A 23378-nucleotide genomic window follows, 5' to 3' on the forward strand; every position below is an offset into this window, starting at 1 on the left:
CTATGTAAAGTGGATGCATTAGTGATTGCGTACGTTACATGATATTTTGGATCTGTATTTAGATGCCGATTTGCTAACAGATAAAAGTCGATAACCAAGTATACTCAGGACTAATAGTCAGTGATGGTACGAGAGTGATTAAGAATTAGAATTGCTATAGACTTCGTATCAAGATTATTTTATCTCTAAAAAGGAAGATATTATCTGGATTGTAGTTGATATGATTTGTGATTCTGAGAAATTTGTGAAAGTAATTCATAAGAGTTGAAAGCAACTTCTTCTGGTAAGATTTTCGGGAACGAAAATCCCTAAAGGGGGAAGAGTTGTAATCGCCTCATTTTGGGCCTAGTCGGAATAGAGGTTTAGATACTATAAATTTTATGTAAGAAAATTTATTCTTATTATATTTTTATGGTCTACGATTTCACAAAATGATTTTGAGAAAATTTCGTTTAAAAATTTTGACGTTTGGGCACTCAATTTAGTCAAAAGGACTAAACCGTAAAAAGTACAAAAGCTGAGTTCTACATGCTATAGGTGTCCAATTGTTATGAAATTTTAAATTGGAGGTCCATATATGGTAATTAGACCATTGGTTAATTTTTTGGACAAAAACGGACATGAAATAGGTGAAATAGAAATTTTTTAAACTAGGGGCATTTTGGTTATTTAGTAATTAAAATGAATTAAAAACAAAATTAAAAGCCAATTTTTGTCCATCTTCAAGCTATGGCCGAAACTTGCATGGATAAAACATGGCTAGGGTTTTTCAAGCTTCCAAGCTCGATTGTAAGTCCATTCTAGCCCCGTTTTTAATGATTTTTACGTTTTTGCAATCCCCGTAACAAGATCTATCTATTTCTACCATTTATTTGAGCTAGGGTTGATGTTTAAAAATCTACCTATGTGCTACATGTGTGTATTTTGATGTTTAATGGAGGAATATGAATGTTTTTTGCATGTTAAACAACTTTTACTAAGTAGTTTTCGGTGAAAACGCTAAAAAAGACTAATTTATAAAAGTTATAAATTTGTCATAAAAGTGTGATTTAGTGGAAATTGTAGGCTGATATAGTTATGAAAATGATTTGGCTAGGCTTAAAGTGCAAAGAAATCGAATGAAAATCATTTTACTAGCCTAGGGGCAAAAGTGTAAATATATGGAACTTTAGGGGAAAAAATGTAATTTTTTCATAGTATGATTTTTGGATCACATTGACTAATGTGACTAATAAATAGACTAGATGTGATATTATAGATCAAAGAAAACGAGGTTCAGACCTAGAACGGGAGAAAAACGAGAAATTAACGGTTAGGTCCCTTTTTGCCATTTTGGTGTCGAGGTAAGTTTGTATGAAAATAATGCACCTGTTATTATTATTATATGTTTAATGCTTAAATATTGCATGAAATGTATATGTATTTGAATTTATCTTTATGAAATTGATTCATGATGTCTCAATGACGACTCGACAAAAGTTGGTGTTTCAGAAATCCCAGTTGAACCTTAAGAATATCTAAGACACAGATATCATGACATATGAGTATCAAGATCCCGTATAAGACCATATCTGGGATATGGCATTAGCATCAATATGAGATCCCGTGTAAGACCATATATAGGATATGACATCGGTATCAATAAGAGATCCCATATAAGACCACATTTGGGACATGGCATCGACATCAGTATGAGATCCCATGTAAGACCATATCTGGGATATGGCATTGGCATCGATATGAGGTCCCGTATAAGACCATGTTTGGGACATGGCATCGGCACCGTTATGAAACTTCGTGTAAGACTGTAGCTGCGCTATTGGCATCGATGTGTGATCCCATGTAAGACCATGTTTGGGACATGGCTTTGGCATCCTATTATGTGTATGTTGATTTTGAGTATCCTTTAGTATTCCAAGTGGTTCGACGGGTAATTCAAAGATAATATCAAAGTTGTGATAATGTATGATTACGTTACGAAGTGGTACAGGTATGTACACAAAACTCATGAGAAATGATTTTGGTTTATGATGCACCTTTGGTAAGGATGCAAATAAGTAAGTCATGCTTATGATATTAAAATTTTGATGACCTTGTGATTATGGGTCTAGGCTTGTGATGTATAAAAAAATGTATTTTTACCATGATGGTGGAAATGATTTGTAAAGGTGTTATAAACTTAGTATCATAACTTTACACTAAAACAGTTTTGGATAGCAGCAGCAGTCCGACTTTGAAAATCTGCCAAAAATTGTAGAAATTGAGTTGAAGGTTAAATAAAATATGATATTAACGCTTATTGAGTCTAGTTTCACATAGAGGAAACAGTGTAAGCAAAAGATTTTTATATTATGAGATATTTGAATTTTTGTGAGACAGGGTCAGAGTGATTATGGGCTCCCCTATCTTAACTGTGGAAAATCATTAAAAATTGTATGAAAATGATTATGGGATAGAATTCATATTACTAAATCTTTAATGAGTCTATTTTCATGAGAAATAGAGGGGACTTTATCTGAATCCCGTACTGTGAGATAATTAATTTTTAGTAAAGAAAGGTAACTTTGAAGAATAAAATGTACTTAGTGGCTAATCCATAAATTCTGAAATTTTATGGTAGAAATTGTGACAGTCCTAAATTGACCCTAGTCGAAAAGTGGTTTCGGGACCGCTAAACCGAGTCACCGAAGTATTTGAGTATAATATTTATTGTCTAAAATATGTGAATATGAGTGTGTGAAAGTTTTAAGCTTCGATTTAGTTAATTGCATGTGAATTTAGTTAATAGGACTTATGTGTGACACTTTTGAAATGTGATAGGTTAATCTATAAGGACCTATTAATGCATGTTATAAAAAATGAGGGGTTTGCATGTCAAATTTCCATTTATAATAGGTAGTGGCCGGCCATGGTATGGGTCATGGATGAAAATATGTATTTTCTATTAGCATTATTAGTTTACAAAATAAAATAAGGAATTAAGAATAATAAAACATGTGGTAATGGAGGAGAAACCAAAGTTGTCATCTTTGCTCCTCATTGCCGTGACTAGAAGAGAAAAAGCTTGGAAAAAAATTCAGCTATGGTGGTTAGCTAAATCAAGGTAAGTTCAAGGATGGTTCTTAGATTTCTAGCATTTTTTTTTTGAGTTAGTCATTAAGCTCTTTGCTTAACCCATGACCAAATTTGAAATGGTATGGTGTCTTGAGCATTCGGCCATGGTAGGAAGTAGAAGAGAAATATGGTTGTTGTTCATGTTATTTGGATGAGAAATGGTAGTTAGGTGAAGTAGAGTCTAACAAATGAGCACATATGTGCATTAGTTGCTAAATGGAGAAAAATCGGCTAACAAGTGTGTACTAAGGTCGAATATGATTTTGAATATTATTGAGTAATGTATGTGTTTTGAATTGATGGAATGGAGAGGATGCTTTAATTGTGTTATGAACAATTATATGTTAAATTAAGGTTTGTTAAGCTAGCTATTAAGGTGAAGTGCAAATGTTAGTATTTGATTACTAGTGTATATAGGTGTATTAGCCGAGTTTTGAACTTGAAACAAAATGGTATTTAGTCAATACAAGTAACCATATTTGTAGAATGTATTAAGTATATAATCGGCCACATGAGTAAATGAGTACTTGATGTTATATTATAATTATTAAGCTACAAAACATTGTACATGTTCGGCCAAGGTAAATTATTTGAGTAAAGCATATCTTGATGGTACATTTCGGCTAGTATAAAATGTATCAAAGCTATATGTATAATGGTCTAATGTGACTTACCAAATATACAAATTTGAAAATGAAATGATGAGAGACTTAAGTGGGCAATTAATTCAAGTGAATTGGTTCTAAAATGTACATGGATGCCGTATGACTATGTTTGATTTGGGAAGTAAATTGTTTGATTTAGCTCAAGAGTTTAGAGGATCAAAGTCGGATGGGGGAAAGGAAAAAGTGATCGAATAGCCGTTGAAATCGTTCGACAACATCCGAGGTAAGTTCTTAAGTAATTAAGTTTGATTCCTTTGTAAATTTTAAGCTTTAAAACGGGGTGAATATGAATTATGTATATACGTTAAGGTCAATGACTTTTCTAAATGACGGCATATATGATATTATGTTTTAAATATGTGAATGAGAACTTTACAGAGTAAATTGTATAAATCTGCTACAGACAGTAGTAGTAGCGTGTTTTGGAAAAATTACCATAAATTGTGGGAGTTGAGATAAAGGCTGAATAAATTATGTAATTAAAGCTTGATGCGTCTAGTTTCGTATACAAGAAATCGTGTAAGTAAAGGGGTTGCCGATAATGAGATTTTCAAAGTTGTGTGAGACAGAGTCAGAATGGCTCCGAAATCCCCTGTTCAGTATTCGGAAATCATTATAAATCGTATAAAATTGATTATAAGATAAAATTTTACGCTTAGACTCCTTAATGAGTCTAATTTCAAACAACATAAACGAAAACACATTTTGAATTCTGTACAATGAGAAATTAAATTCTTAGTGAAGAGTAGTCAGAGTAGTCAAGCAGTAAAATAGGGGAAACTTTGAGAAAAATCTGGTATTGATTGGCCAAACCAAAAATTCTGAAAATTTTTTGGATAGAGGATATACGAGTCTATTTTCATGGAAAATTTGTGGCACATAATTTGGAATTTCGTAACCCCAGTTACAAATAATTTAACGACTGTTGCTCAGGAAAAAAGCTTGTAGAGAATTTGTGGTTATGTTGTAAACATGGATAAAACTTGTTTTAGTTGCTCATAAGCTATTGATTAAACCCATACGTGAATTCTAAATTGTGATATTATAAAATGATATATGAGTGTTAGATGGATCTTTGATATTAAAATTTGTGAAATTGTAAGTTTATAAGTATTCGAATATGAAATGATAGTATGGCTTGAAATTGAATTATTCATTGGAAAATGATAGATGTAGATTCAGCCAAGACAAAGTGAAAGTATATGTGGTATGTGAAGTATATTTGGATAATTGTGATGTGAATACATGAAAATTTATATTTTGATTTAGGATTTTATGTGATGGATGTGAATGTGTATATATGAGCTAAGGCCGAATGGCAAATGTGATGAATGTGAACATGCATTTGTGTGCTAAGGCCGAATGGCAAATGTGATGAATGTGAACATGCATTTGTGTGCTAAGGCCGAATGGCCAATGTGATGAGTGTAAACATGCATTTGTGTGATAAGACCGAATGGCCAATGTGATGAATGTGAACATGTATATATGTGATAAGGCCGAATGGCCAATGTGATGAATGTGAACATGCATATGTGTGATAAGGCCGAATGGCCAATGTGATGAACGTGAAAGTGTATATATGTGGGGAAGCCGAATGGTTAATGCGAAATGTGTATGAGATGGATATGTGGTAAAGCCAAATGGCTAATGTGAGAAATGTATGAGATGTGTATATATATTGTGGCCAAATGACAAACGGCGGAAGGTGTGTTTTATTAGATATTTGATGAGGTAAATGAATTACAAATATGATAGTCAATGTGAATGTTGTAACATGTGAATAAATATGTATGAAACTCTATGATGTAAACCCGGGATTAAAGACCAGATGACCATATGTGGTGACTATGTCTGGGTTAAGACCCGCTGACTTCGTGTGGAGACTTCATCTGAGCTAAAGGTCTCGCCGATAATCCAAGTAGAGTTTAAAGCTATAAGACTTCGCAATAAGAATTGCTTATAAATATATTCAATGCAAAAGGTTAAACAGGTATGTACTCCAAGTTTATATGTGAGCTTGATTTAAACTAAATCATAAGGCAGTTATGTGATGCATACGTGAGCAATCTATGAGACTATTCTTATGATTATGTGACATCGGATCAGTGTGAGAGGTTATGTGAAGTTATACAATATATCTATGTCACATGAGCTCACTTTTATGTGAAAGTTTATCTGCCTATTGTATATGATTAGATGTGCATATTCGGTAAAGGGATAGTATGCCCGAAGGAAGAGTGAAATAAAAATACGAATAACTATGTTATAATTTGATTATTATCTGTTGACACTGCTTAAAACTTACTAAGCATTGTAATGCTTACTCTGTTTACTTTGTTTCCTCTGTTTTATAGATCTCATTTGGAAGCTACAGGCTCGGGGATCGTCAGCAACTAGTCACATTATTACTATCCACTGCTTGTTACTGTTATGTTTTGAATTATTTTATGGCATGTACAGAATAGACTAGTGGCGGAAGAATATTTTGGTTAATGTATATAAGCCATGCGAAAATGGCATCTTTTGAATGTTTACTTAGAGAAATTTAAATTTTATCCCTGGCTGTGCTTAGTACTTATTTAAATGAATGATCTTTATTTCAAGAAAAAGTTCAAAATTTTACGGTTCTGACATGAGTTACAAGTCCGGTAATGCCCTTTACCTATTCCGGCGACGGTTACGGGATAGGGGTGTTACAGAAATATATATTACTCTAGTTTTAAATTCTTTTAATGGATCTTAATTTAGAATTCTGTAGCTCAAGTTATCAATAATTTAGTGACTATGACTCACGTAGACAACTTGGCTGGAATATGAATAAATAGTGGAATTAAGTGCAATTATGATTGTTTTACCTTGAGATCATGATGTGAGAATTGGTAGACGCATGTTAATAGATTGCTTATTATTTTCATACGGACTTACTAAGCTATATAGCTTACCCCCTCCTTTTCATTTCTTTAGTGTTGACAGGTTAGCTCGGGGTTGAAGATCGTTGGAGGCAGCATGACACTATTAAGTTATCAATTTTGGGAATGTTTTTAAGTGAGTGGCATCTATAGAGACTTAGTCCTTTGTGTTATGTGTTTAATGGTTTGGCCAAATGTATTGTCTTATAATGATTCAAGTGTATATAGCCATGAGATGTGGCTTATATTGGTTATGGATTTGTAAACCTATTTATCCATGTGCAATGTGCTAACACCTTGAAATGTGATCATGTGCTTATATGTACCGAGATCTTGTGTGATGTGTTTATACTTGTTTTCTATAATTACGTTGAAGTTAATTAGTATGATGATAACCGTGGTGTAGAAATATAAGTGGTATTATAATAGGCAAGGCCAAATGAGTATGAGAAACACAAGTATGATGACATGCAAATGTTATTTTTGTAATAATTGAGGATGTTTAATATTTAATTGGATACCATGTTCTATGCATTTGATGTTGTATAAGTGTGTGAGGGATTAAGGTTGACCAAGCCTTGGTAAATAGCCTAAGTGTTGGCCACACGGATAGAGACACCGCTGTGTGTTTCAGCCGTGTGGTAGACACGACCTAGCACACTGGCGTGTGTCTTAGCCGTGGACCTTAAAATATTGCTGACGTCATAAACAGAGAGTTACATGAGCTACAAACACGGGCGTGTCCGAGCCACAAGGGCGTGGGTGACCACACGGCCTACCCACACGGGCGTGTGACTCTCCAAAACTAGAAAATTTTCTAAGTGTTGTAAAAAGTTCGTCTGTTTAGTCCAGAACCAACCTCAATGTATGTTTTGGGCCTCGTAAGCCCATATAAGGGACATTATGAATATGAATGAATGTTTTTAATTTGAACGAAACTTTTTATGGCCCGGTGTATGTTTAAGTCCGATAATCCCTCGTACCCTGTCCCTGCCTCGAACTCGGGTAAGGGGTGTTACAATGTCTGTTTGAGATCTTGTAACACGAGGAAAAATGCAAGGACTAATGAGCAAGGAAGGCGGAAGGGTATTATTATTTTAAGTAGGGGTTTGTCAGGACTATATAGCATTAGAAAGACCATGTGGTTCTATCGAGAGTGTAACCAGTCAAGGGATATAAAGTCAGAAAATAGTCTGCTAGGAACCATCAATTAAATTGGAATACCTTTATGAGGGAACTAATGTGAATTAGTGCTTGAAGGTTGCATGGCGTGTGGAAGCCCGCGAGAAAATAGATGTTTGTTTAGTCAACCAAGCATCATAATTAAGTTCTACAAGGGAGGATACTAGGAAGAGACCTTAAGCAAGGAAGGGGATCAACATTGGCTACAAAAAAGGCAAGCAATCATCAGAATGGCACAGCCAACCCATACAGGCTTCAATGTGACCTAAAGGGATCAAGGTAAAGATCTGCAGTTATGGTGAATAGAGGTAATAGTGAAAAGGTCTATCATGATTAACATAAGGAGTGTTTGGAACAACGGTGAACATGGTCAAGACCCATGAGAGAGTATTTTTAGATGGACCTTGGCTGTAATTAGATCTATGGTTATGTTCACCAAAGATTGGCTAAGAGAAAAAAAGCAAGGCATGAGCTTCACCAATGAAATTTGCGAATTTTCCTACAAAATTCAGGGAATTTTAACTCTGTGCAAAGGATCTCATCTTCTTGTAATTTAAGCAATCATCTCTGAATAATTATGTACGAATCTCACTAAGTTCTTCCGAACTTATAAAGATTTATCGCTTGTATGCAGGATAGACAATAACTCGGAGAATAGAGTGGAGGAACCAAGTCATACACCACTAGATTCTAGTAACGGGTGCGATAGTTGTTCATGTATATAGAGGGGCACCCTTAGAGGCTATGCCTCAAGGTTTAAGTTGACTCCATTGGTAGTTTAGTCTTACTTAAAGTTTGTAATTTTTTATTGGTATTAAAGTTGTAAGAACGTACCATTGGCACGGTATGAGATTTATTAATGATTAGTTTTTTAAATTTCAGTTGTTAAAATTATAAAATTGAATCTAAATCAGAGTTTCCATTCAGTTATTTGAGTTATTGTTTCATTCAATTTATTTCTTAAAACTATAATATTCTTTTTAGAGCAAAAAAGAAGGTATAATTAAAATTTTCAATTAGATAGCATAATTATATAAAATTTAGCTTACAAAGAGACTCAAGCATTTCAAAACCAAATAAATCTAGTTATTTTCATTGTGAATAAATATATTTATTCAACTCGCATTAAGAAAAATGTAAATTGGTGTCATTTAACTAATGATGTTAATACTACGTGAAAACAGAACAAAATTCAAATTTTTATGTGTACAAGTACATTAGATTATCATATTTGATTAGCTTTTGAGATTTATCCTAAAATAAGAAAACATTTCTACCTATTAAATACTAAATAGGTTAAGTTCTATTACTGGTCCATGTGTTTTGTGAAAGTTGTGGATTTAGTATTGCACTTTAATTTGATTAATTTTCGTCCTTGTACTTTTCGAAGTGGTCAACTTTAGTCCTCATACTTTTCGAATTTTAAAATTTTAGTCTTGACGCAAACATTAAAAAATAGATATGTTTGTTTAAATTCAATTACTTGTCCTATACTATGCGTACAATTGTAGATTTGGTCCATATTCCCCAATTCAGTCATTCTAAGTCCTTATACTTTTTTTATTTTGAAATTTCAACCTTAGACGCAATTGGTAATCATTAATTTGTTAATTGATTTTTTAATGAATAATATATGGAAATAACAAACTCACATGACATTATATATATAATAATATATTTATTGCATCAAATTTTGAAAATAATTGAACTTAATTGAACGCATTTAACAATTATCGTTTGCTCAGAACAGAAATTTTAAAAATTAAAAAAAAATACAAGGACTAAAAATGACCAAATTATAGTATTTGACCAAATTCACAACTTTCGTGAAGTACCAGGACTAATAGCAACATTTAAGCAATTAAATAATTAAAAATCATTTTTATTCATTCAAAGCTTCAAAATATTGAGCATTTATCACAAGAGAAGAATAAGAAAGATTTTGTTATTGTTTTAAATTGGTACGAATGAAGACTTAATGGGACTATAAATTTAGTTAATAAACTATGACAATTGAAGTAATAGTGAAAATCATTCCTAAAAAGATTTGGAAATTGGTCGCTAATAAAGTTGAAGCAGCGCTAGGAGCTGGGGCAATACCGTCTGGCACTGTGATCTTAAGCTTCATCCCACCATCACAATGGCCGTTGACGCCGCAAATGTACCATTTATTGCCGGTGGTTGCCAACTTAATTGTATCATTTCCAGTGAATGAGCCCAAGCTATTGTTGGATGGAACAGTGCAACTTTTGAAATCATCTCCCTTCACTTTTACACATTGTGAACTGTAGCGTTGTACTTAAAAACTGCAACGAAAATAAGTAAAAGTGAGTGTTTGATCCATAAGTATATTTATAGCCCAAGAAGAATTACAAAAGAAACAAAAGGCTTTGGATGGTAAAGTTTACCAAGAGTGTCCCCAACAAAGAACTGCTTGCCTTTAGCCCAGTCTTCGTAATCAATTCCTAATTTCCACCCATCATCATGACCAACTACGAAATTCGTAGCAAGTGAGATTGCCGGAGTCATCAAAACAACTATTGCAAAAATAACTAACGAACGATGAATAGCCATTTGATTTAATAAAAAATTAATTTGTTGCTCTAATTTTTTTTATTTTCGAAGCATGGAAGGCCTGTCAAAACCCAAGGGTGGAAGTAAGTATTTATAGTGTTAAAATTAATTTTTGGGCTCAAAAGCGTAAACATCCAAGTTAAGAACAATATATACCCATCTATTTGTCTTTTGAAAGATAGCTAAGCCTTTGTATCCAAGGACGGTACTGTCGAAGTAGTATTAAATTTCATTGGATCATCTGAGGATTTGGAGATGATTATGATATCATTACAACCAACTAATAATCAATATGGTTTTCATGATTAATTATTTGCTTATTCCAAATTATAAATTAAATTTGAAGGTTAAAATATGCTCCAAGTTTCTATACACTTCGTTACCGCCGTTAAAATGTAAGTACAAATCACGGTTAAAACAATATTTAAGCAACGGAAAATCAAACAAAATGTCAAATGTAGACAATGTAACTCTACTTGTCGAGCGCGTTAATCAGCCGACGATGACGTCATATCTAGCAGTATGAAAACACAAAACTTGAAAAACACAAAATCGCTAAAGCCTTCTAAACACTCGAAAACTTCACTAGATGGAATTGTTTTTAGAAAATATTTTTGGTGATCAAGGACCTCAGGCTTGGAAGGTATTTATAGTGGTAGTTCCCAATTAAAAACCACCCATCACATACTCCACTAACACACAAAGTGAAAGTAGTGGGCAAAATGTGGGAATGAAAACGTGGGGGTTATTCCCATGAACCACGTTTAACATTCTCCCACTTGGTTTGTATTGCCCATGAATATTTAAAGTCAAAACATAATGCATGAATCATGGCGATATTTTCTCTTAGAATTTGAGTAGTATCTTCCACGTATCACAATGCATCATGCCTCAACGCTTTAGCCCAAATTTCTTAATGAATAAACCCAATGTTGATTTCAGGTCTAAACTTTAGTGGCATTTCTCGAAACAATCAAATTAATGTGCGCAAAAAATATGAGAAACATCAAACTTAATAGAGTTTCATTATAATTGTTCTTATAACAAAAATTTACAAGGTGGGAACAAGTCCCATAGTGACAATATGATCCTTAAATTTGTATGGTGGCATGTTTTTAGTCAAAGGATCAGCTAACATCTGCTCAGTGTTAATGTGCTCAATGACAACTTTCTTTTCTTTAACACGTTCCCTTATGGCTAAATACTTAATGTCGATATTTTTACTTTGAATTCCACTTTTTTTGTTTTTAGCCATGACGACAACAGTTAAATTGTCGTAATATATCATCAATGGCCTAGAAATAGAATCGACAAGTTTAAGTCCCTATATGAAACTCTTCAACCATACTCCATGTAACACCCCTTACCCTTATTCGATGCCAGAACAGGGTTAGAGGCATTATCAGATTTAAACGTAAATAAAAATACAAAACCGAGCCATAAAATTTCATCCAAATTTAAAACTTTTCAATCACATGCAAATTGTCCCTTATAAGGGCCCATGAGGCCCAAAACATGTGTTGGGAGTGGTTCGGGACTAAACCAAAAACTTTCGGAACCTTTTCGACACTTCAAAAATTTTCCTGTTTTGGAGAGTCACACGCCTCTGTGGCTTGGGACACGCCCGTGACCTCATCTCGTATAACTCTCTGTTTATGACATCATTATACAATTAGGGTCACTTAGCCAAGTCACATGCCCGTGTGACGAATTAGATTCCAAAAATTAAGTGCAGACTTCACACTGCCTAGGCACATGCCCATTACCTAAGGACATGTCCTCCACACGGCTGAGACACACAGCCTTGTCTTTTCCCGTGTGTTTACTACTAGATATTTTGTTTTGCATTAATTAGGGTGCAGGGAACACATGGCCAGACCACACGCCCATGGGGTGGACCGTGTTCACACACGACCTAGACACATGCCCGTGTGTCTAATCGTGTGGACAATTTCTAGGCTATTTTCCAAGCCATTTGCCACCCTTGAACTCTCACCTACCTACACTAGCTCCATGGCATGCAACATGGGCACCTTTAGTTACTCAAGCATTCACATACATGGTTAATTTATAACTTAGTAGTATCAAAAGATCACATACTTAAACCATTAGGTTTTCATATGACATTCCACGCCAATTTCATATCTATTCATCACTATACCACATTTATTGTCATGCTCATTAATCATATTTCATACATTAAATATACATGCCATCCATCACACTCATTAGCATAATCAACCACAGGCCTGATTACACGTACCTTTAGCATGTAACCCACATCTCATCACACATCCATCAAACAACCACAACAAGCATAAACACATTTGCATGCATGCACAAATGATTAGGGTTACAACCCAAATAAATATAGGCCACCTCTCATGGCCATATACAAAATGAATCATAACATCATCATGAGCCAACATATTTGGCTAATCAATATGACACATAACAAAAAGACCTAGTCCCTATACATGCCATCTTCAAAATGTTGAAACTAACTATACCCAATAATCAATTGATAGTGTGATCGAAAACTCCGACGTCCTGTGATCCCTAAGCTAGCTTGGCGACACTACAAGGAAAAGAAAGGAAATATGGGGTAAGCTTTAAAGCTTAGTAAGTTTGCATGCAATAGTAAGCAACATAAATCATACAATTAACATAAGGCAAAGTTTCATAAATGTTATCAAGTCTCATAAGCATAACTTTCTAATATGCATTCTTACCACATGTTCATAACCTACCAAAATCTTTAAACATGAGTTTATGTACATAGCTGTACCAACTTGCACATAATACTTACTTTCTCGTCTTTGACGTGTTCATTAAGATTTCTCGCGGAACTTCTCTTTGAATTACCCATTGAACACTTGGAGTACTATCGGATACATCGAAATCTCGCACTTAAGTGCCCCATATGTAGCCAACGCTACCTTATATCACATATCACATGTTGCTCACTTTTGAGCTACTCACAGGTCTGCTCTCACAAGCTGACGGTCAGGATGTAGCTATACGGGCTACTCACACAAGCTTTCAGGTATTCGTAACACATGCCGGACTACTAGCCACCGGTAGAACATACAAGACCAATACCCGGAACGCCAAAACATATGTAACATATATCATGAACTCAGACCACAACTCATGAGCTCAAATCACATAGTTCCTAGTAACATGTCACTTGTATCCTAAACTATTCCCAAGGTTCAAACGGGATTCTTCGATACCACATTTCTGTTGAGCTTGCCCGTAATTTTGATTTCAATATCCATAGCACCAATCACATACTCATGGAATAATCAAAGCATAATTCATAATAAAATTTAAGCATTAACACATGATACAACATCACATTAATTATATATATACTTACCATACATGCAATATTAAAGCATTTAAAGTATGGTATATGTTGCATAATTTGCAAATGAACTTACCTCGGTACAAAATGATAGAAATGAGCCTAATCCTCGTAAACTTTATTTTTCCCGCGATCAAGACCCAAATCACGTTTTTCTTGATCTATAATGCCAAATTTAACTTGTTCAATACACACATTGTTGTTCAAATTGACCCATAAAACAAACTTTGATAAAATTAACTTTTTACCCCTAACTTTTTTACTTATTTACACTTTAGTCCCTAGGCTCATAAAATGAAATGCATGCATTTTCTTGGTTACCCAAGCCTAGCTTAACCTATACCATGCTCATATTGGCCCACATTTTTCTTTATGTAACATTTATACTACTCATTTTTACACCTTTTACAAACAAGTTCTTTTTAGGTGTTTTCACTAAAAATCACTTAGTAAAAGATGTTCATCACACACCAAACTTTCATAATCTTCCATCAAACATCAAAATACATGCATGTCACACATAGGTAAGTTTTTTAACATGAACCCTAGTTTAAAATAATGGTAGAAATAGCTAGATCATGCTTCAAGGATCTCAAAAATATAAAGAGCATTAAAAACGAGGCTAGGGAGCACTTACAATCAAGCTTGAAATGCTCAAAACCCTAGCTATAGAGAGTATGAAATTTTCTGCACCCCTTAGAGAAGATGGACACCATTTTGAATTTATTTTCCCATTTTATTCTTTTATTAACCAAATAACAAAAAATGCCCTTGAGGCATTTCTTTCCAATTTTTCTTATTCATGTCCATTTTTGTCCAAAATTTTATAACTTGGTCAAATTGCTATTTAAGGACCTCTAATTAATGATCCAATGCAATTTCATGCTTGAAGCTTCTAGAACACAAGTTTTACAACTTATTCAATTTAGTCTCTAAAGTCAAATTGGACACGTTTGGCATAGAATTTCTTCATGAAAATTTCACACAAACATGCAATCATATCATGGACCATCAAATAATCATAAAATAATTATTTTTATTTTAGATTTGTGGTCTCGAAACCACTATTTTGACTAGACCCTAATTCAAGATGTTACACTCCATGTAAGCTAGCCTCAAAACATGAAACGAACTCAGCCTCCATAGTGGAAGTAGTAGTTAAGGACTGCTTGACGCTCCTCTAAGATATAGCTCTGCTAGTGAATATAAATATGTAACCTTATGTTGGTTTACGTGAATCAACATAGCCAACAAAGTCTAAATTAGAGTAGCCAATCACCTCCAAATTGTCTGATCATTTGTATGTAAGCATGTAGTCTTTTGTCCCTTTAAGATATCTTAAAACTTTCTTTACAGCTCTCCAATGGTCAATACCTGGATTACTCTGATATCTTCCCAACATTCTGACTGCAAATATAATGTCAGATCTTGTGCAGACTTGAGCATACATCAAGCTTCTAACAAAAGAAGCATATGGAATGTTTTTCATTTTCTCCCTCTCAAATTCATTCTCTGGGCATTGGTTCAATTTGAACTTATCACCCTTCACGAGGGGAGCAACACTTAGTGAACAATCTTTCATCCAAAATATTTCTAAAACTTTGTTGATATAGGTTTCTTGAAATAGACCTAAGATATCACAATGTCTATCACAATAAATTTTAGTGCCAATGACATAAGACGCATCACCCATATCTTTCATATCCAAATTTTTAGAAAGAAATTGTTTCACCTCATGTAGCATACCCATGTCATTTGTTGCAAGTAAAATGTCATCCACATATAAAATAAGGAAAAAAAATTTTACTCCCACTGACCTTTTGGTATATGCATTGATCCATGACATTCTCGAAAAAGCCAAACGAAGAGACAATTCATGGAACTTTAAATACCACTGCCGGGAGGCTTGTTTAAATCCATATATGGATGTCTTTAGCTTGCATACGAAGTGTTCACCATCACTAGAGGAGAATCCTTCGAGTTGTTTTATGTATACCTCTTTCTTTAGGTCACCATTAAGAAAAACAGTTTTCACATCCATTTGTTGCAACTCAAAGTCAAAATGAACTACTACTGGTAACACAATATGCAAGGAATTTTTCTTATATACAGGACTAAAAGTCTTAGTATAATCGATTCCTTCTCGTTAAGTGAATCTTTTGCAACGAGTCTAGCTTTATATCTTTCTATGTTGCCCATTGAGTCTCTTTTTGTTTTGAAGTCGCATTTACATCCAATGGCTTTTACGCTTACAGGCAACGAAAAAAGATTCCAAACATCATTACTTTTTATGGAATTCATCTCTTCTTTCATAGCATTGTACCAAAATTCTAACTCTTTGCATCTCATGGATTGTGAAAATGACTTAGGATCATTTTTAGCTCTAATATTATAGTCATATCTTGTAGATACACAATATAGTTACTAAAAACTGTCGATTTCCTTTCTCTAATAGATCTCATCAATGTTGAACCAACAGTTTCCTGTGGATCACACTACTCAACTGATTGTTATATAATTTCTAGATTTTCTTGAACAACTTGATCTACGGGAGTTTTTTCAATAGTTTATGAATTTTCATTAATTGGTTGTTCAACACCCAATTGAGCTTGAGGAGTGTTTTGTATGATAACAAATCTATCACCTGAGGTGGAAGGTTGACCTACAAAAATCATTTCCTGAGATAGGTCACTCCCACTAATTGAGCCATCTAAATTTTTTTTTGTATTTCTTGATTCCACAATTCTAGTGTTATGTGATGACAATAGAATTTGTATCCTTTGGACCTTTCGGCATATCCAATGAAATACCCATTAATGGTCCTTAGGTCTAGTTTCTTTTCTTGTAGGTTATAAACTCTTACTTCAGAAGGGCATCCTTATACGTGTATATGTCGTAAACTCGATTTCTAACCTTTAAACATCTCAAAAGGTGTCTTTACGACAGTCTTGGTTGGAACTTGATTTAATATATACACTACCGTTTTGAGAGCTTCAACCTATAAGAACTTAGGCAGCTTAGAGCTACTAAGCATACTTCGGACCATGTCCATTAAAGTTTATTTTCTTCTATCCACAACACTATTCTAATCAGGTGAGCCTCGCATGGTGTATTGGGCAACTATACCTTTACCTTAAAGAAACTTCATAAATGGACTAGGTGTTTGTCCATCCTCAGTTTATCTACCATAATACTCACCACCTCTATCGATTCTCACAATCTTAATTTGCTTATCGCATTGTTTCTATACTTTAGCCTTGAAAAATTTAAAGGCTTCTAATGCTCCACTTTTTTTATGAAGCATTGATAACTCTTGAAAAGAGTTATATTTCATTCATTTAGACCTAGGTAATTGCTTGCACTTGGGTACATTTAATGGCATTTTAGGACATTTTATTAGAATTTTTATCATTTGCATTAAGAGCTTGGATTGTTTTACATGTTAGATACTTTTAATTGCGTGTGGAAGGGATGTACTTGGTGGTTTGTTAGGTGCAGGATATGGAGAAAGAAATAAATGGGTGAATGTTTGAAGAGGAAAAAGGTTGGACAGTTTTCCACCTTGTATGCCGTGGTAAGTTTAGGAAGATAACCGAGTCAACATTCAGCACATACCAATTTTAACCCAAGTCTACTTGTACCAAAAAATCTGCAAAAAGGAAAGGAGAAGATATCATGGGCTATTGGAGTTACCCTAACAAGAAATGCTTATAAAAATTCGAAAGAGGAAGCCCTAAGTGTGGAGATCCAGAGGCAACAACAAGAGGTTAGTGGTTGAGTAAAGATGGGAAAAGAAAGTTAAAGGCAGTCTTTTTCAGCCACCACAGGACATTGTGCTGCTGGATTGTGGATTGGTTTGGTGACAACCATATTCCTAAGTTCTTCAATTATTTCTTATTATGTTCTCCCATAAATTGACTTAATTAAAATGATATTGGGTGTTCTTTTGAACTTGAATTTCAATGTCCAATCCATGAATTAAATCTCATAGAGTTGGATTACATGATGAAACTTTTATTTTCTTTAATGGTTGAAGCATATATTTGATTTAATCTACTGTTTCATTCAATTACTTCTATTTCCTAACTGTATGCATACATTCTCTAGACATAGATGAGTGTGTAGTATGCCCATAAACTGAATCTAATTCTAAAAATGTTGGATTAGTTAGACTGAAATTGAATGATACAAATGGGTATTTGACCGAATACCTACAGCAGACTTTAGATATAGAGTAGTGTTTGTATAGAATGAAGAAAAAACATGCAGGGTGTCATGCTAGGGCCTATAGACATAGGCCAGGTAACTTGAAATCTTGCTCTCAAAAGAAGTAGGTCACTTTAGGTCTCTTCTAAGTAGTAGGTTTTGTACGGTTTAGTTCGTATTAAAATTAAATGTTCTATTAATTATGAATTAAAATGTTGAAAATTCTAATTTAATTCAATTAAATAAATTGATGTAAGTCAAGAAAATAATTGATTTGAACATTGTTATTCGATATTATTGAACCAATGAACGTAGGATAAGAGACAATTAGTATGCCAATAAGTTTTTAATGCGCATAATACGGATTTGATTGTGTTGAGAGAATGATTATTGATTCACTACTATTCACTGAATATGCTGAAGTCCAACATATGTTGTGGACTTTTGAGTTATATTATAGTGATTCTGGTATGTTACTGGGATGGATGTAAAGCCTTTGGGCATGGTACTTGGTACCCAAGTGTGTTTTGGAAGGATGTTAGCCTACTGGCTAGGCACTTGGTGCCCAAGTGTGTTCTTGGTTGGTTAATCTCACTCAAGCATTCTAGTGTGTTTTGGATGGTTAACCATGTATCCAGACCCTTCATATCCTTCATCAGGAAAAATTTTAAATGGTTATATGATTTCTTGATAGATTAAACTGAGTTGTTATAGAATGGTTTAGTATTTTTAAATAGATAATTCATTAAGAGTATGGCTGTTAAGACTTACTTGTTGAATGGTTGTGACTAATAGGATCCTAGTTTGATAAAGGTTAATGTGTGAATTATTGATGCATCGTTGAAAGCACCAAAAATAACCTATCCCTATGAAATAATGAAAAGAATAGTATAAGGGAAGTAGGGTCAAATCCTTAGGGACTGGACTTGCACAACTTCTTGTTCCTCGAGATCCCAGGCACAGTCGTGTAACACCCCTCACCTGTATTCAACGCCGACATAGGGTTATGGAGTATTACCAGACTTACAACACATTTAAACATACATTTTACAAACATTTAGTTAATTCATTCACAACCAAACATTTTGTCCCTAATATGAGCCTACGAGGCCTTAAACATGCACTGGGAGTGGTTCAGGACTAAACTGTTAAATTTGGAAACTTTAAGAACACTTAGAAAATTTTCTCAAAAATAGGGGATACACACCCGTGTGGCCCGACCATTTGTCTCACACGGCCAACGGACACGCCTGTGTCACAGGCCGTGTGGACATTCGAAATAGGAGTACATGGCCGTGTCTCAGCCCGTGTCTAACCCCATGTAAATCTTTGACTTGGGTCACACGGCCAATGCACTCACCCCTGTGGCTAGCCCTTGTGCCCTAAAAATGGTCGTACATGCCCGTGTTCCAGGCTGTGTGCTAGGCCGTACCAATCCTATAGGGTATACTGACTTATACCATAAGGCCAAGTCACAAGCCCGTGTGTGGTGCCATGTGGAGCATACTGACTTGATTTTATTTTGAACACCAAAGGTCACACGGCTGTGTAACATGACTGTGTGTCACACATGGCTAAGACACACGCCCGTGTCTCTGCCCGTATGGACAAAAATAGGCTATTTACCAAGCCAGTTTGCCACCTAACTTGTGCACACCTACACCAAAATCAAACGGCACAAAACATAGCATATAGTAGGCATTCAATCAACCTCACTCAAGCATAGTTCGTACCATTTCCAACACGAACCACTACAAAACATAAATATCACAATATGTTATCAAAATTCATACCAAACTTTACTTTCGTAATACATCAATAATAACCAATCTTAACCATACATTATTTAGCCTAATCTCACAAGTAAACCATTTTTCAATATCAACCATTTAATATTTACCATATCTATATGCACAAGCTTCAGAATATAAGCCATACACATATCCATTATAAACTTACAATACAAACCATATATGCACATATATATACATAGTCAAAACAACCAAATTAAGCCAACTCTCATAGCTATATTTACAAACCAAAACATATACATTTACAAGTCATTTCAAATTACCAAAATCACCCATATTCAAAATGACTCAAAATACCTATACATGCCATATACTCAAGAAATAAACTTAAAAGTACCAAATTGATAGCTTGATAATGTGATGTAGTCTCCGACAATCCTCAAATTCGAGCTAGCTTAGAAATCACTATAAAACACGAAAAAATAAACAATGTAAGCTATAAAGCTTAGTAAGCTCGTATAAAATAAACTCAATTCAATCTCAAGATTATAACTCAACAATTTCAATATATCAACATTTAGCATATATTAACTAACAAGCCTTTCATATACACAATAATGATATTAATCACATTCTTTATAAGTTTCTTCACACCAAAGCTTATACATGTCATGTACGTACCTGTAACATCTCATATCATTCTCATACTCAATCACTTTTTTCCTTTACCCGTTGAACCATTCAGAATAGAAGTCGAATACTCAAGGGTCTCACACACTAAGTACCTATACAATGGCTCGAACCCAAATCAAGATAACTTATATCTGAAGTACTGATATCATGGCTAGAAGCTAAATCAGCCAATATTCATGGCCTAAAGCCAAATCGGTATAACTCGCACCCGAAGTGCTATAATGGCCCGAAGCCAACTCAATGTATCCTCTAATGAGATGTCACTAGTATCCTAAACTATTCTTAAGGTTTAACCAGGATTTCAAATGTCGAATCATTGTCAAATCACTATCGATCATATTCATAGATTCGTATTCACAAATTATGCAATATCAAAGCATATGAAATAAAATTGTATCAAAACTTATACGAATTTACCTCGGGTTCAAAAATAATGAAATTGGTCGATTAATCGAGTACTGTCTTTTCCCCGATCTAATTCCAGATTCTGCTTTTCTTGATCTATATAATATCAAATTCAGCTCATCTAATTATCCCGTTATTCAATTTAGTCCAAAACACACTTTAAAGAGTATTTACATTTTTGCCCTAATATTTCAACATTTTTAGAATTTAGTCCTTATTTCACAAAAACAGAAATTCATGCAATTTAATCACAACCCATGCTAGCCGAATTGCTATTATACCCCTAGTATCCATATTTTTCATTTATTTCACATTTTAACCACTAAATTTACACATTCCACAATTTAGCCCCTAATTTGCATTTTCACTAAAAATCACTTAACAAAACTTTTATATTTATTGACAAGCATTCATAATCTATCATTAAACATCAAAACACACCAACATTCATCAATGGAAACATTTAAAATCTTTAACAATTTTGCAAAATAGTCCCTGGGCTAGCTAGACCTAGTTGCAAAGATCTCAAAAACGTAGAAATCATTAAAAACGAGATAAAATCACTTACCAAATCAAGCTTCAAAGTGACCGAACCTTTAAGCTATTTTCATGGCTTTTCTAAGCCCTAATTGTTTTCTAGAAAGATGATAATGAATTAAAAATTGTTTTGTTTTATTTATTATAACATTATTAACTAATTTCAAATTTAACCTTAATTATAAAACATTATACTCACTTAATGCATGACCATAGTAGTCCACTCACAATTAAAATGGTCTAATTCCCACTTAAGGACCTTAACTTTAAGGTTCTATAGCTATTATACACCTTTAGATAATAGAACACAACTTTTACACTTTACGCGATTTAGTCCTTTTTATCAAATTGACTAAACAAATGATAAAATTTCTTAATGAAATTTTCATTAGAACATATTATTATGTTGTAGACATTAAAATAATAATAAAATAAATATTTTGACTTCAAAATTGAGGTCCCAAATCCTATTTTACTAAAAACAGGCTGTTACAACTCTCCCCCATTAGGTATTTTTGTCCCGAAAATCTTACCAGTGAATAGGTCAGGGTACTGTTTTCTCATAACTTCCTTGCATTTCCACATAGCCTCTTCAACTCCGTGACACTGCCACAAGACTTTCACTAAAGCTACTCGTTTAATCCTCAACTCTTTAACTTCCCGAGTTAAAATTCTGATTGATTCTTCGTTGTACATTATATCGGATTGAATTTCAATCTCTGCCGGAGAAATTACATGTGAAGGATCTGATCTATACCAACGCAACATCGATACATGAAACACATTGTGTATCTTTTCTAATTGTGACGGTAAAGCTAGTCGATATGCCACTGGACCTATTCTTTCAATGATCTCATACGGCCCGATGAAACGCGGACTTAATTTACCTTTAAGACCAAAACGAAGGATTTTCTTCCACGGATATACTTTCAAAAATACTTTATCACTGATCTAAAATTCAATGTCTTTTCGTTTTAAATCCGCGTACAATTTTCGTCGATCTGAAGCTACTTTCAAACAGTCGCGAATTACTTTCACTTTCTCTTCGGTTTCTCTAACCAAATCAACCCTGTAAATCTGTCTCTCGGTCAACTCGGTCCAATATAATGGAGTTCGACACTTACGACCATACAATGCTTCATACGGTGCCATTTTTATGCTTGATAGAAAACTGTTATTATACGTGAATTCAACCAATGGCAAATATCTCTCTCAGTTGCTTCCGAACTCTAAAACACAACAGCGAAGCATATCTTCGAGAATTTAAATTACTCTTTCAGACTGACCATCGGTTTGCGGATGAAATCTAGTACTAAAATTCAATCTCGTACCCAGAGTTACTTGATATTTCTTCCAAACCGTGGTGTAAACCTCGGATCTCTATCTGAAATAATCGAAACTGGCACCCTGTGCAATCTAACGATCTCAGAAACGTACAACTCAGCTATTTTTTCAAGCAAATAATCAATACTACCGAAGTGAAATGTGCAGACTTTGCCAGTCGATCTACGACAACCCAAATAACTTATTTTTCGGAGACAGGGGTAATCCCGATACGAAATCTATAGTAACTCTATCCCATTTCCATTTTGGTATCATCACAGGCTGTAGTAGTCCCAAAGGCACTTGATGTTCATCTTTGACTTGTTGACAAATCAAATACTTCGATACAAACTCAGAAATGTCTCATTCCATACCCGACCACCAATACAGTTGTTTCAAATCATTAAACAACCACTGTGTACTTCGTGCAAAATTTTCTGAATGAGTTCAGAATTCTTTGGTACACAAATTCTATTTCGAAACATTAAACAATCATCTACTCCGATCTGATAATCTGAATCACTAGTCAACTCACATTGCATTCTTTTAGCTTGCAACTCGATATCACACTTTTGAGCTTCACAAATTTGCTGAAGAAAAACGGGTTTAGCTTTCAACTCGGCTAATATCAAACCATCATAAGACA

At 34.2% G+C, this 23378-nt stretch overlaps 1 protein-coding gene across 1 annotated transcript; it reads right to left on the minus strand.

Annotated features, from left to right (window-relative positions):
* Positions 1 to 9869: 9869 nt before the first annotated feature.
* Positions 9870 to 10447, minus strand: LOC107956372 (blue copper protein). The gene is made up of 2 exons (XM_016892064.1): positions 10247 to 10447; positions 9870 to 10136 (listed from the first exon to the last, which is right to left on the minus strand). Exons 1-2 carry the CDS (start codon positions 10445 to 10447, stop codon positions 9870 to 9872), a joined length of 468 nt encoding a protein of 155 aa, XP_016747553.1.
* Positions 10448 to 23378: the final 12931 nt, after the last annotated feature.

This window comes from Gossypium hirsutum, chromosome A11 (genome assembly GCF_007990345.1).
Source record: "Gossypium hirsutum isolate 1008001.06 chromosome A11, Gossypium_hirsutum_v2.1, whole genome shotgun sequence".
NCBI classification, from domain to species: domain Eukaryota; kingdom Viridiplantae; phylum Streptophyta; class Magnoliopsida; order Malvales; family Malvaceae; genus Gossypium; species Gossypium hirsutum.